This window comes from Sander vitreus, chromosome 12 (assembly GCF_031162955.1).
Source record: "Sander vitreus isolate 19-12246 chromosome 12, sanVit1, whole genome shotgun sequence".
Taxonomy (NCBI): Eukaryota; Metazoa; Chordata; class Actinopteri; order Perciformes; family Percidae; genus Sander; species Sander vitreus.
The window spans coordinates 7,094,182-7,110,070 of NC_135866.1; the positions used below are offsets into that span (position 1 = coordinate 7,094,182).

General features: G+C 43.8%; 1 protein-coding gene across 1 annotated transcript in view; it reads right to left on the reverse strand.

The window, feature by feature from the left end:
- Window positions 1–15,095, reverse strand: part of LOC144526661 (anoctamin-8-like) — a 29,469-nt gene extending 14,374 nt beyond the window's left edge. The window contains exons 1-8 of the mRNA XM_078264273.1: window positions 14,891–15,095; window positions 14,445–14,624; window positions 8,650–8,766; window positions 6,145–6,277; window positions 3,422–3,560; window positions 3,136–3,232; window positions 1,427–1,543; window positions 1,108–1,235 (exon numbers count right to left, since the gene is read on the reverse strand). Of these exons, the coding sequence (XP_078120399.1) occupies window positions 1,108–1,235; window positions 1,427–1,543; window positions 3,136–3,232; window positions 3,422–3,560; window positions 6,145–6,277; window positions 8,650–8,766; window positions 14,445–14,624; window positions 14,891–15,095 (1,116 nt within the window). The remainder of the gene's footprint in view (window positions 1–1,107; window positions 1,236–1,426; window positions 1,544–3,135; window positions 3,233–3,421; window positions 3,561–6,144; window positions 6,278–8,649; window positions 8,767–14,444; window positions 14,625–14,890) is intronic.
- Between the last annotated feature and the right edge of the window lie 794 nt (window positions 15,096–15,889).

A 15,889-nucleotide genomic window follows, 5' to 3' on the forward strand; every position in this document is an offset into this window, starting at 1 on the left:
CATAGGTGTGTTTTGGGCGTAACATGCAATAAACCAGTCAGAGTGTCATCTCCCATTCCCTTTAAAAGCCAGGCGCGTTTGTACCTTGGCGCATTGCTATTATGATGGCGGATTTGAACCGTAATATTTTTATTTGTAATCTTTTGCAGGTTTGTGTGCTGCTGCGCTTCCCTGTGTGTGTAACAAGCATAGTGTGTGCGTTCTGTGAGTAAGCCTAGGCGCATTTTACTAATTTGCTGTTAAAATAACAATGAAATGCTGTGCTATTGACTTTTGGTCAATGGCGCGATCACTTTCCGCTGCCACAAGATAGCAATACACCAAGAATGCACCTGAACACATCTCCCTGTAAGACCAGCACGCCCATGGGCGCAAAGATGGGCGCAGGCGCATTTGCTATTTAAACGACGCGGGCGCTGGACGGGAAACTGACAACTACGTCGGTCTTAAACTAGCAAAGACACTTACGCCGGGCTTTGCGCTGCGCTGCGCCGGGTAACTAATAATAATAATTGCCTTTACATAAAGACATTTGCGCCATAAATTGATGCAAAAAAGGCACAAATTGTTGCTTTAAAATTCACCAGAATGCAGGAAATTAAGTGTTTGACGCTGTTCTGTGGGAGGATCACCAGACCCCCCCGGTTATAATGTATCCCCCCCTGTAGGAGCCACATATTGTGTGTTGTTTATGGTCTCATTTATATTGTTTGTTGATTATTATATTGTGCACTTATATTGTAGGTGATGGCCGTTTTCATCGCGGTTTGAGCAGAAGTGATAACATATTTGTTTGCTTCACCTGTTCACCTGGGTTTTTTGGGCTTTGACAGAGAGGGGGTGGGGCCTGTGAGTGAACACTTTCTGTTGACCGCCGCACTAACACGCTTATTTCGACTCACAAAGTAACTTTACATTTGGTAACTGCAGTGCTAGTTGTATTTTACGGGTGGAGGAATAAATCATTGCAATACACTCTCGAGGGCGTCACAGTGTGTTTATGCATCTCTCAGTGTTTAGTCCCTCGCGCCCCCCGCCCAATGTTGAAACAAAACCGACGCCCTTGTATTGTACAACGAATCTTATTACAGAATAGGCTTCAAGTACCTGGTCGGCCTCTGCCAGTATCCAGAGGAGAAAGCCGATGACAGCAGGGTAAAGCATGGAGTTAGTGTAGAAACCCAGCCAGGCAAAATACATGCCGATCTTCACTCCAAAGTAGTCACACACATCATCTACAAAGCAGATCAAATTGTAAACAGCTAATATAATATATACAAACTAATGTTAAGGCTCTGAGAAGAAGACTCATTATGTCTCAAACAATGACATATTACGCTATTAATAGATGTAACTTGGTATTAACGGCAGGCCTGCTGTTATACTGCCAACTTTTCTTAAAAAACAAAAGGTTACTATTTCCCACCCAGGGGCTGCCGTTCACACACAGCCTGGACCCAAGATGTCATCAGCTGGTTGAGGATCCTCTGCTCGTGGAGAGGAAACATTTGATGGATCACTCCCCGAGCTTGCAGCTCTGGAACTAAAGCAGAGACAACATGAAACTTTCACATATAACATTTAAAGGTCCTATGACATGCTGCTTTTGGATGCTTTTATATAGGCCTTAGTGGTCCCCTCATACTGTATCTGAAGTCTCTTTTATATAGGCCTTAGTGGTCCCCTAATACTGTATCTGAAGTCTTTTTTATATAGGCCTTAGTGGTCCCCTAATACTGTATCTGAAGTCTCTTTTATATAGGCCTTAGTGGTCCCCTTATACTGTATCTGAAGTCTCTTTTATATAGGCCTTAGTGGTCCCCTAATACTGTATATGAAGTCTCTTTTATATAGACCTTACTGGTCCCCTCATACTGTATCTGAAGTCTCTTTTATATAGGCCTTAGTGGTCCCCTAATACTGTATCTGAAGTCTCTTTTATATAGGCCTTAGTGGTCCCCTAATACTGTATCTGAAGTCTCTTTTATATAGACCTTACTGGTCCCCTCATACTGTATCTGAAGTCTCTTTTATATAGGCCTTAGTGGTCCCCTAATACTGTATATGAAGTATCTTTTATATAGACCTTACTGGTCCCCTAATACTGTATCTGAAGTATCTTTTATATAGACCTTAGTGGTCCCCTAATACTGTATATGAAGTCTCTTTTATATAGACCTTACTGGTCCCCTAATACTGTATCTGAAGTCTCTTTTATATAGGCCTTAGTGGTCCCTTAATACTGTATATGAAGTCTCTTTCCCGAAATTCAGCCTTGGTGCAGAATTACAGCCACTAAAGCCAGTCCCACAATGAGCTTTCCTTTAGGACGTGCCATTTCTGTGTCTGTAGCTTTAAATGCTATTGAGGAGGAGAGAGGGGGGGCAAGGTGGAGGGTGGGGGTGTGGCCTTGACCAACTGCCATGCTTTGCTTGTTTGCAAACAAGCCATGATGTCTCTCTCTTTCTAATGGGCGGGCCAAATTCTCTGGGCGGGCAAAGCAGAGAAAGGGGAGGTAACCTTTCCCCTTATGATGTCATAAAGGGAAGATTCCAGATTGGCCCATCTGAGCTTTCATTTTCTCAAAGTAAGAGCAGGATACCCAGAGCTCGGTTTACATCTATCGCCTTTTCTAGCCACTGGGGGACCATAGGCAGGCTGGGGGAACTCACATTAATGTTGAAAAACCTCATAAAGTGAAATTTTCATGCCAGGGGACCTTTAAACGAGGGCTGTCAAAATAAACGTGATGATAACGAGTAATAACGAACGCAAATTCCTTTTAATGCCGCTCATTTTTTTTTTTTACGCGTGATTAACGCACGCAAGTTCTGTGATTTGAGGTTATTCTGGAGAATATTCTAGACAGTATTTAAGATTGTTTAAGATTGTTGCAATATTTGTCCACTCCTATGTTGATACGAGCATTCAAAACTTGTAAAAATGTGCAATTAATTTGCAAATAATCGCAAGTTAACTATGGACAATCATGCGATTAATTGCGGTTAAATGTTTCAATCGATTGACAAAACTCAAATGGAGCATATAACATCCACTGCACAAAACGCTGATGCTATTTAGATAGGGAAGAGAAAAAGAAAAGCAACAGTTTGGTAATAATAAATGACAACATACTGATTGGCTGGCCCTCCAGGAAGTGAATGTTGTGGAGCACCTCCCCCTGTTTGGCTCGCAGATTGTCCAGCCAATACTTTATGATGCACTGACGCTCCTGGAAACCATTACAGTTATGGGGAGACAAGTCATAATACTAAGAGACATATATTTTCAATTCCGGAAATATAACAGCAAAAGACCGACAAAAAGAACCTTTAATAACACACCCAAAGTGACAATATCTACATCATTAACAACGATGTTGATATACAGCTCACATGGCCCACAAGTTGTAACCTCTAACCTGTGAGGTGAAAAAGCAGAGCTCGCTCTCTATGTTCTCATAGATGTTGTCTTCCTCACAGGAGAAGCGCCGCATCCCGCCGCCAAACTGCGGTTTGACGACCTTGTGCATGCCCATCTGCTCGGCTCCCCGCAGTAAGCTGGGGGTAAATGACAGCAGGATTAAACCTGATGGAGCACTAACAATGTGGAGTGGCTGGACTGCAGATGTTTGATAGATTAAGTGCACTAAGGCAATGCACACAACAAACGGTAACACACACACACACTTTAAACATGCTACAACCTAATTTTACTGTAAGGGCACATATTGATAACTTGTATTTTTGTAGTATGTATGTGTGCGTGGATGTCATATGTCTGTGTGCCTATATGTATGTATGATGTGTATAAGATATTAGACACCTTCATTTCTATCTCTATCTATATCTATCTATCTATCTCACACACACACACACACACACACACACACACACACACACAGTAACTGGACGATAACTCTCGGTGTGGTTTCTGAATTTTCTGATGCTTGCTTAAAGGAATAGTTTGACATTTTGGGAGATGAAACGGATGATACCTCTCTCATGTGTGTGCATTAAATATGAAGTTAGAGCCGGTAACCGATTAGCTTAGCATAAAGACTTGAAACACACAAAATGTGTGTACCAGCAGCTCTACTGTAAAGCTCACTAGTTAACATGTTACAACGAATGTGTCTACTCCGTAGGAATACAGGAATGTAATGACATGAAATTACACGCTGAAAATATTTCCCCCTGAGGCAGTTTCTGGAGCCTCTGCTGGTCTTTTGGCTGGACCAGTCCTACAAACTCAAAACTCGGTCCAAAATGTATCTTTACCATGTAAGTAAGTAAGTAAGTAAGTAAAGTTTATTTCTAGAGCACATTTAAACGCAGCTTAAGCTGACCAAAGTGATGTACAAAAAAAGCTCAGTGATTAGCACTTCTGCCTCACAGCAAGAAGGTTCTGGGTTCGAATCCAGATCGTTCCGGGCCTTTCTGTGTGGAGTTTGCATGTTCTCCCCGTGTTTGCGTGGGTTTCCTCCGGGTGCTCCGGTTTCCTCCCACCATAAAGACATGCATGCTAGGTAATTAGGACTACAGTTGAAAATTAGCCGACAGGCTAACACTGGCGCATTTACAGAAATGTTGATTAATGTGCATTGTCCTAATCAAATAAACTTACAAACTTAAACATCCCAACGGCAGCAAGTCAGCAACAAGCAGCAAATATAGAAGTATAGACATGATTAGTGTGTTAAAAAGGCCAGTGAGTAAAAAACGTGTCTTTAGATTTAAAAACAGAAATGGAGGGAACAACATGTGATATCTGAAGGCAGCAGGTTCCACAGTCGCGGAGCAGCAACTGCAGAGGTTTGAGTGGAGATCGGGGGACATACAGGAGAGATTTTTCATCAGATCTAAGAGATCTTGGGGCTGAGTGCCAGTTTATAAGATGCGTAATATAAGATGGTGCCAGACCAATTAGAGCCTTGAAGGCGATCAGCAGGGTCTTAAATTAAAATTACGGGGCCATAACGTGAGATACAAGGTAATGGAGCCTTTCATACATTGTCGTGTTTCTTTAGAAATAAACAATGGACAAATAGAGTCTTTAAACGCTTCAGATGTAAAGTTATTCGCTGTCAAAGTGACGCCAAAATGAATGGGAGTCAATGGAATGCTAACGGGAGGTGATGGCTTGTTAGCCTCAGAAACTCCCCATAGGAGGTACGCTTTCTGGATGCTCGCTTACCCCGTTGGTGAAGAGAGGCTAGCACTGGGCTGACTATGGTGCTCGCATGTATGTGATATGCTATTTCGGTACACAACAAACAAACATTACTGGGACCACTACAGATGAGCAATTAATATCTATATTCAAATTATATACACTACCGCTGACTATCCCTTTAACAATTTGGCCACAGTTAAGCACATTGGCCATACATGGTCCAGCCATGAACTGGGTCAGTTTTGACCTAGTCTTCTAATCCTTGGACAGGGCCACGTAAGCTGTTTCTTCTTTATGCTACGGCTATGCTAAGCCCACTGTCCCTGGTTGTAACTTCTTATTTAGCAGACAGACATGAGAGTGGTATCAATCTTCTCATCTAGTTCTCGGCAAGAAAGTGAATAAGCATATCCCCCAATATGTTGAACTGTTCCTTTAACTTGCCAGACTTCAACAGGCTTAAAATAAAAGAACACATTTCTTACATTCTGTATTGCCTTTGTTCATGCACATGCATTAACACTAATACAAACACACATGCTTACAGTACGTTTGTTAAACCTAATTGACTTAATGGACTGTTCCCTATTCCTATAATATTGGCGTTTTCTGTAAAATCTAATGGAGATTTACAACTGTAAATCTGGGTAATAACTGGACTCCTTTCTTGCCATTTTGCTGAACCCCCGTGAATATGCAGTTAAATACTAAAGTAAAATGTTTCCAACAACCAATAGGAATAATATTTAAATCACCATGCTTAACCATTTTTCTAACCTTAGTCCTAAAATCAAGTACGGGCACTCATCGGCCGCTTGGATAAGTCAAAATGTCCTCACTCAAAACAGTTCAAACCAAGACAGAAGCACACACACACATACACACACACACACACACACACACACACACACACACACACACACACACACACACACACGCACAGTCAGAGTGTGAGTTTCGGAGTCTTACTTCTCAAATGTTGTCGTGATGAAGAAGGCTTGTGCCTGGGTGTGTTTGTGCTGTCGAACCTGAATGCTGACTTGTGGGATTCCAACACGAATCTGATTCAGGAGCCACAGCAGAGTGTGGTCATCTATTGTATCTGGAGGGAGAAAAAAACCCATTTTATTTTAAGTTTGACAGTGAATATGAGCATCACAATACATATCGTCATCGTCAACGTTCCTTTTAATTCCTCATACGTTTGCAGGCATGTTCGCCAAAGGCAGAAGAGGCAAGAGGCTGAACCAAACCCATCCTTCACCGCCCTGACAGAAAGGGGCCAAGAAGCAGTGGAGTGGTTCCGATAGTAAGAGGTCGCTCCAATTAAATCCCTGTCCACAAGCAGTATTTCACACACATTCTAGGGTTGGAAGAAAAAATCTATACAGCATAGTATCGCGATATTTTCTGTGGCAATACTGTAACGATGCACGGACGCCAAGTATCAATCTTTTATTATATGAATTGCACATGACAATTTAACTTTTTGGAAGGCTTTTTCAGTCCACAAGATGCAGTAGGTGCAGTTGAGTTTTTCTTCTGTCGGGTGAGCAGGGGTGACCGTCAGCGTGCACGAGGAAGTTGCGGACACAATTTGAAGTTGGAAAAAAGGTAATAAATTGCAATACATCGCAGTAGTGTAGTAACGTGACATACATTTCTTAATATTATCGTATCATGGGGCCTTGTTTTTTCAATAGGTTGAGAAGACTCCAATCTGATTCCAGCAGTTTCAACCAACTGTATGCAGCATATTGTCTCAATCGTCTGTATCATTACACTGGGACCATTTTATACCTAAAATTGAAAACAATTAAGATCAAATTGGAAATGACTGAGATTTTGGATCCATCATCCACAAAGACTTTACTTCTGGAGTAATATATATCACATACATAGGTCCTTTATGAGCCAAATGTTAGTTAGGAGCATAAGTGAGCTATTCATTGTAAGTGTGAATCGGTTAGTAAAGGTAATAAAATAAAGTTTGGTGCCCTTGAGCAAGGCACCGAACCCCCAACTGCTCGGGGCGCCTGTTATGGACGGCCCCCTCACTCTGACGTCTCTCCATTAGTGCATGTATAGGTCCTGGGCATGTGTGTGTATTTCAGGCCTGTGTGTAATAACTAACAACAGAGTGAATACATGTAATATCCCCTTGCTGGATCATTAAAGTCTTAATTTGTAATCTTAATCAGCACTTTGCATATGGTTTAGTTTCAGTTTTGTAACTGGTTAATATTCATTATCATAAACAACACATACTATGTCATTTAGGGTACATGTATACTGTTTTACAGTAATAGAAAACCAGAAAAGGCTACATTTAAAATAAGTGTGCTTGCCTACACTGAACATTGTGGAGAAAAGAAAAGTGAAAAGGTCTTCAAATGTTTCAATGTAAGGTGTGTGGGTTTAGCAGTATAAGCTGAAGCACTTAACGTTTCAGTTTTTAGTACTGAAAGGGTTTGGAGTGTCTGTTGAAGTGTAGGAGGTTATTTTTTTGTTAAGGCATGTGGGCAGTGGAACTTCCAGTTTGTAAGTAAAGCACTGAAAGCAGTTGAAGCTGCCAGTTGTAGATAAATTATAAGAAATTAAAATGTCAGTTGAAGTGAAACACTAAAGGTAGTTGAAGTGTGTGTCTGTAAATAGTTAAAGTGTCAGTTGGTCTGACTTTCATACTACACGCTACCGTTATTGCTCTTAATGCTACGTCATCTTCTCATTGACTTTACTTTGGCATTGTTTTCCGTGGTAGCCACACGATTTTTCACATTTTTTACTAATTTTCACACATTCCCACCACCACGTAATGCGCTGTTAACAGTTTGTGATCATTTCATCATTTCATTTTCTGTGAGACCAGGCTGAAAAAAAACCTTACAGATTTGTTTTCTGAATAGCTACATGCCTTTTCCGGTTCAATTTAACGACAATCTAAACAAGAGCTGTTCTATGCGCTCACATTGTGATAGGTATTTTGGTTTGGTTTTGCATTTTAATGTTGGTTAAAACTGGTTGGTTAAAGTCTTTGAAGGCTGGAGTCTGTGTTGACGCTGGCACTACTTACATTTTTACTGCAACTAATCAGAATGATGAATTATCCCTTTGTTTCGATACTTAGACAAAAAAGCCCATTGAAGTGTTGTGTACGCATGCAACATAATATACATGATGTGTTTTGTACATTGTGAAGTTTATCTGCCTGAGTCAAACTGCAAAGTTAGTTTGGTAAAAGGCCTCCAATTCACAACTCTATGCCCATAAAAGCAGCTGCCTTAAAAGGAAGGGCTGGTCTATAGAAACGGGTACAGTAAATGGATGAGATCTAATTGTCCCCAGAGAAGTCCCAGTCATGCATCTGAGTGGCTGGCTGAGCACTAAAGACGTTTAATGAGGATGCACTGTTCTCTCTACAGTGATGGCTCCATCACAGGATGAACAACGGGGACAGCCAGGAGCTTACCGTACCTAGGAATGTCATCAGGATATCACAGTTTTCGGTGGGCACCATCTTCAGCCAGGACTTACGAGACATAATGTAGTGTCTGGCCTGCAGAAAGCGCTTCCCAAACAATTTATCTAAAAGGGAAAGAAGGGGCAGAAAGGGTTAATAAAGTTTAAAATGATTGCAGAGGATCAATGATAAAGAGGGTAAGACAGAGTGTGTGTGTGTGTGTGTGTGTGTGTGTGTGTGTGTGAGAGAGGAAGGGGGACAGACAGATGGTGATACTTTTTCATCAGGGTGATCAAGGACACAGATGACAGGTTAGTCATTAGTAGGGCTCTGCCACTTATCACTGATGTTATTATTTCACCATATTTTCCTATTTTTTTTGCCCTGTCATGGAGACTTTAGGGCATATGAAACAAGGACAGAAATGTCCAAAATGATTGTTCAGCCAGCGTTAAAGGTTAAAGGCAGGGTTGGTAACTATTTCCAATATACACTTTTTTATATATTGTTTGAACTGGCCTTTACACCGCGACAGCAATAAATAACTTACAGGCTCTGAAAAAGGAGCGACAAAGAAATGTTATCTGTAGCTGCTGTAATGCTGTAAAAACACCCACCAATCACTGCCTCGCGGTCCGCTTGGAAAGAACCAATTAAATGCCTCCTTGCCAATTAAATGCCCCGCTGCGTGTACTCTACCCCTCCTGTGTGCAAGCCTGAGCTCAATGCGACGACAGTAGTCACATTTGTTTTAAACATTCGGTATGATAATATTAGGTGTTTGCTAGTCTGGATCGACGACAATTCATTTACCGGATAGTTCCGGCGCTGCTGGAAGTCCCGCCGGATGGACCTTCCACTTTCTTTGTGTTTACGCTAAACTCCAGTCGCATCAAGGAACAGCAACCGGAACCTCTGAGCTAGCAAGCTAACGTTACACGCTGTAAATGGTAAGTTTTGAAGAAAATTTGGATCGTACAACAAGGCAGGCCTGCTTGGTTCTTTCGGGGAATGATTGTAAAGATTTACAAAGAATACATTAACGCCATTCACTCTCTAACTGGGATGTTTTGGGACCTGATGGGAATTTGCTATGGACATGCTATGGTCATGCTATGGTCATATGACTTTGAGCAAATGCTGTAAACAAATAAATGATCTGTAAACTGGGTGGTGTGTAGAAAGCCATTCCAACAACTGGCTTTTCAAGTCGGTCTCTAAAACCATTAAATATAGGCAAAGCAGCAGGTCTTCCCAGCAATGCCATCCATCCGGCAATACATTGTAAACTCCGAAGGCCTCATTTGTACAGTTTCTTCTTTCACACGCTCTAAAGTCACACTCTCAAGTCAAACTCTCTGTCTCCCGCAGGCACAATAGACCCAGTGACTGACCGATGGCTGTATTGTTCACACAATGGCCCTGTGAGACTATCTCAGTGCGTGTCTGTGATCAGGCTTTCACATTCTGCAGCGTAACTGCATTATCACATCACCTACTTTCAGCACGCCTCATCCCTCTTATTGAGAGGCATCATTGCTGCTGCCAGCTCTCTGTTCTAGTATTATGTTTTAGACCAACATGCCAACTCAGTGACTGTAACAAACACTTGATGTACTGCACCTGTAATACATGTCAGACAACAATGCAACGGGATCATGCTCCGGTGTTACTGTGCAGGAGATTTCATCTGGAAATGTTTTTAGAAATATAATGAGATGTATAAATCCCAGAACAATTCGGTGTGTATGTGTGTGTGTGTGTGTGTGTGTGTGTGTGTGTGTGTGACACATGATGATGCAATCTAAGCCAAGTCACTGAATGTTTTTTTTCTTGCATTTGCTGTATGTTTCTGAATACTTCAAAGTGATTGTCTCTCTGTCTCACCGAAGGGCCCGAAGGGCTGCAGCCTCTGCCGTGAAAGAGGCAAAGCAGCGGGTGTGGGAGAAGTTCGGAGAAGACATGGAGAAGGACTTTCGGTCGGCACCAAGGTGCTTCTGGAAAACCGTTCGCCACCTCAGGAGGGGGAAGTGGCGAACCATCCAAGCTGTGTACAGTAAGAATGGGACGCTGTTGACCTCAACTGAGGAGGTAATAGGGTGGTGGAAGGAGCACTTTGAGGAACTCCTAAATCCAACTAATACGCCCTCTATGGTAGAGGCAGAGCTGGAGGATGATGGGGGATTGTCGTCAATTTCCCTGGTGGAAGTTGCTGAGGTAGTTAAACAACTCCACAGTGGCAAAGCCCTAGGGATTGATCAGATCCGTCCAGAAATGCTTAAAGCTCTGGGTGTGGAGGGGTTGTCTTGGTTGACACGCCTCTTCAACATTGCGTGGAAGTCTGGGATGGTGCCTAAGGAGTGGCAGACCGGGGTGGTGGTTCCCCTTTTTAAAAAGGGGGACCAGAGGGTGTGTGCCAATTACAGGGGTATCACACTTCTCAGCCTCCCCGGTAAAGCCTACTCCAAGGTGCTGGAAAGGAGGGTTCGGTCGATAGTCGAACCTCAGGTTGAAGAGGAACAATGCGGATTCCGTCCTGGTCATGGAACAACGGACCAGATCTTTACTCTTGCAAGGATCCTGGAGGGAGCCTGGGAGTATACCCAACCGGTCTACATGTGTTTTGTGGATCTGGAGAAGGCGTATGACCGGGTGCCCCGGGAGATACTGTGGGAGGTGCTGCAGGAGTACAGGGTGAGGGGGTCCCTTCTCAGGGCCATGCAATCTCTGTACAACCAAAGCGAGAGCTGTGTCCGGGTTCTCGGCAGTAAGTCGGACTCGTTTCAGGTGAGAGTTGGCCTCCGCCAGGGCTGCGCTTTGTCACCAATCCTGTTTGTAGTATTTATGGACAGGATATCGAGGCGTAGTCGGGGTGGAGAGGGGTTGCAGTTCGGTGGGCTGGGGATCTCATCGCTGGTTTTTGCAGATGATGTGGTCCTGATGGCATCATCGGCCTGTGACCTTCAGCACTCACTGGATCGGTTTGCAGCCGAGTGTGAAGCGGCTGGGATGAGGATCAGCACCTCTAAATCGGAGGCCATGGTTCTCAGCAGGAAACCGATGGAGTGCCTTCTCCAGGTAGGGAATGAGTCCTTACCCCAAGTGAAGGAGTTCAAGTACCTTGGGGTCTTGCTCGCGAGTGAGGGGACAATGGAGCGGGAGATTTGTCGGAGAATCGGTGCAGCGGGTGCGGTATTACATTCAATTTATCGCACCGTTGTGACGAAAAGAGAGCTGAGCCAGAAGGCAAAGCTCTCAATCTACCGGTCAGTTTTTGTTCCTACCCTCACCTATGGTCATGAAGGCTGGGTCATGACCGAAAGAACAAGCTCCAGGGTACAAGCGGCCGAAATGGGTTTCCTCAGGAGGGTAGCTGGCGTCTCCCTTAGAGATAGGGTGAGAAGCTCAGTTATCCGTGAGGAGCTCGGAGTAGAGCCACTGCTCCTTCGCGTCGAAAGGAGCCAGTTGAGGTGGTTCGGCCATCTGGTAAGGATGCCCCCTGGGCGCCTCCCTAGGGAGGTGTTCCAGGCACGTCCAGCTGGGAGGAGGCCTCGGGGGAGACCCAGGACTAGGTGGAGGGATTATATCTCCAACCTGGCCTGGGAACGCCTCGGGATCCCCCAGTCGGAGCTGGTTAATATGGCTTGGGAAAGGGAAGTTTGGGGTCCCCTGCTGGAGCTGCTACCCGCGCGACCCGATACCAGATAAGTGGACGAAGATGGATGGATGGATTGTCTCTCTGACTGTCTGTGACATCATTGCTCATTTAGGCCATGAGACCTGTAGATACATCTGAATGTATGTATGATGAGATGATTTAATGTCAATCTGCAGCAGGACAAGTTTAGACTGAAGAACTAGAGTACACACTAGAAATTGTATTCTTCCGTTCGTGTGAACAGTTGTGGTAAGCTCTATAGACTGGGCCACCATCATTGGAGTTTCCTAAATTTGACTAGGCAATAAGTTGATAGCTATTGCTTATAGTCTACTTAATTATAAGTGAAACAGTCAGTGTTGTAGTCAAGACCACCTAAATCGAGACCAAGTCATCACCAAGACCAGAGTGTATTGAGACCGAGACAAAACAGAGTGGTTGAGACAAAGTCATGACCAAAAACCAAGGCAGGGCAAGACCAAGTCAAGACCAAGACCAAGGCAGGGCGAGACCAAGTCAAGACCAAGGCAGGGCAAGACCAAGTCAAGACCAAGGCAGGGCGAGACCAAGTCAAGACCAAGGCAGGTTGAGACCAAGTCAAGACCAAGACCATGGCAGGGCAAGACCAAGTCAAGACCAAAACCAAGCAGGGCTAGACCGAGTCAAGAACCAAAGCAGGGCGAGACCAACTCAAGACCAAGTCCAGACCAGACCAGTGCGATAGAGTCCCACACTGAATGCCACGAAAAAATGTGGAAAATGCTAACCAAAGGCACTCCTCAAATTGATCCGAAAGATCCACATTCCCATAGAAAACACCCACAGAAAACAAATTAATATTCTTCTTCATTCTCCTCTTTTATTGCCTTCAGTGTATCGTGAGAAATGCCTTGATAATCAAAAGGCAGTTATGGTCTTGACTCCTTATGCGGTCAATTTGGAGACAAAACATTCAAAAAGTGGCACTGAGACTGGTCACGAGTACTACAACACTGGATTCTGTATTAATTTTCCATAAATAAACGTAGCGATAAATACTGATCTTGGATATAGACAGGCTTAGATATTAAGATATTGATTTTGTCATATATGTACTGTATATATTTTTTATAATATCACTCATTTGAGATTGATAATACATTACATGTATTGAATTACCAACTTTATGGATGTCTTGCCAATTTAATTAAGCTCATCACAATTTTCAATAAATGTCTATGAACTGAGCAACCATTGACATTTAACCAGAAGTTCAACCAACTAACAAATCAATCAAAAGCCCACCCCTCTTATATCATCATTAATTTTTCACAGATTTGGGGGTGGGCTCGTTGGTCTTGTGGCTTTCCCAGCATGCAATGGACAAAAAGCTGGCAGGCAGCCTGGATAGGTTGCGGACCATTAAGTCATATCAGACAGACCATTACATTCAGACCTGCAGGTGGCTACACTGTCCAGTTCCCCATCACTTGGATGGTGTAAACACAGAGAGCACGCCGCCAAATTTTAAACAAATTCATTAATTCCATAATTAACAGCTCTTTAACTACCGCTGATCTGTCTTAGCCTCAAAGGCCACACTGATGTGATCATCAGCATATGATCACACTAATATCGTTGAGACTGTTGTACAAACAAAAGAGGACATGGAAGTTTAAATGTGCTTAAATATCATATTTTGTAAGCCTATATCACCTGTCCTGATCCATATAAAATGTGGTTGAGATTTTCTCCAAAAGTTGACATTGTTTGGCTTGAAGTCAAGATGCAAATGAATGCATTTACTGCAGTGACATTGCTCAGGCTAAAATTGTAAAGGTTAAATGGTCATATCCAGACCTCTGCCTGAGTCTCTCCTGTTTGCCAGAAATGCTGGATGGGCATACAACTCAACATTTCAGGGGGCCCAGTCGCGGACAGGGCCCCCTGGGAAATGCCATGGGTAATCTCAGAGCCCTCAGTGAAAATGACATAAATCCCTGATGAACCTAATACAGGTTGTGAAATATGAAATGTTCAACGCTGCTTAATAATCCTTATAATGCAATTCCAGAAATAATGCTATGCCACCAGTCATTTGCTTACTCACCGCTGAAATATATCTCCTGTAAAATCCTCAAGTCTTCAACACCTGAGGCAATGCGGACACACCTGACACCTGAGTCTGCAACACAATCTTTACTCTCTTCAAAGTATAGCGTGGCACAGCACAGGCACAGCCCGTGGGGACATGCACCCCCGTCCCCCGCTCCGCTGCGTAGGACTCCTGCATGCACCTGTGGACCACTAGCCTGCCCCACTCTTCCCGGGCCTGTCTCATCGGAATGCGCACTATGTGAATGAAAAGAAAAGACGCACCGATATCCAACCCCAATCACAGACCATTAGTCTCCTGTGAGTCATTCAGTGAAGTATTTCAAGCATCGGTGACTGCACCATATTGCCCATGCACAGTAGCTTCATCTTTTATGCCCATCTTCTTTCTTCTTTTTTTGTGTGTGCAAAAGAACACAAATACCCATCTTCCTCAGATCTCCACTACACGCTCTTATACAATATTTTATTTTTTTTTAACCGTTTTTTTCTGCGACACTCACCGAGGACTCCGGATGGCGTTAAGGACATATTCTGTTGCTGCTGGTTGTTGTTGGTCCTGTCCTGCTGCTCGCTTGGCACCGTCCTCTCCATCCTCTCCCCTGCCCCGTCGCTGTCGTCGACGTCTGCGGCGCTGCTGCTGCTGCTGCTGCTGCTGCTGCTTACAGTAACGTCGCTATCAGCTGCTCCGGTGCCCGCCGCTTGCATGGTGATGCACAATACTTCAAGGGCTGGAAAAAGCGCACTGCACGGAGGACTGTGTTTTTAGTGCATCGCCGTTGCATGTAAAGGGAAACCCTTGTGTATCTGATAGAGGAGGAGGAGGAACATGATCATGGCATCTACACGCGCACTAGTCGTGACTGAATGCTGGTCGTGACGACAGAGTTGAGGGGAACACCGCGCAGGCAGGCTACAGGTCTGCACATGCACGACTGCAGCTGGTTAAATCGCCCATGCTTTCCATCATATTATTCAGGATACACTACTGTAGCCTATACTACATGTCCCACAATGCCCTACGTATAATCTCGTTGGACAGTTTCCGAAAATGTCTTATATGAATAATCGACATGACAGGGCCTCTGTGTGTAAGAATAAGTCCGGAAATATATCTATGCCACCAAACTTGATATTTAATGCATATATTTGTGAATGGTTACTTATTGCTTTTTATATGAAATATTTGACAGAGAAGGGTTGTCTGCCCCCCTGGCAAAAATGTGTTGTGGGCCCCTGCTGCTTTTTCGCTGAGAGATGGTAATTATGAAGTTACAGCTATTAGCTTAGCATAGCATAAACACTTGATAAAAAGGAGGAAATAACTAGCTTAGGTGGTCTTTACTCTGTCCAAAGGCAGTTTGGATCAACGGAAGTACGTATCCAGGATAATTGCCTCACATCCGGCGCCGCCAGATGTTCTGCCGGATGTCCCTCACCTTCCGCTCTCTGTGCCTTTGAGGAAAATTTGGATCGTGCAAAAAGACAGGCCTGCTTGGTTC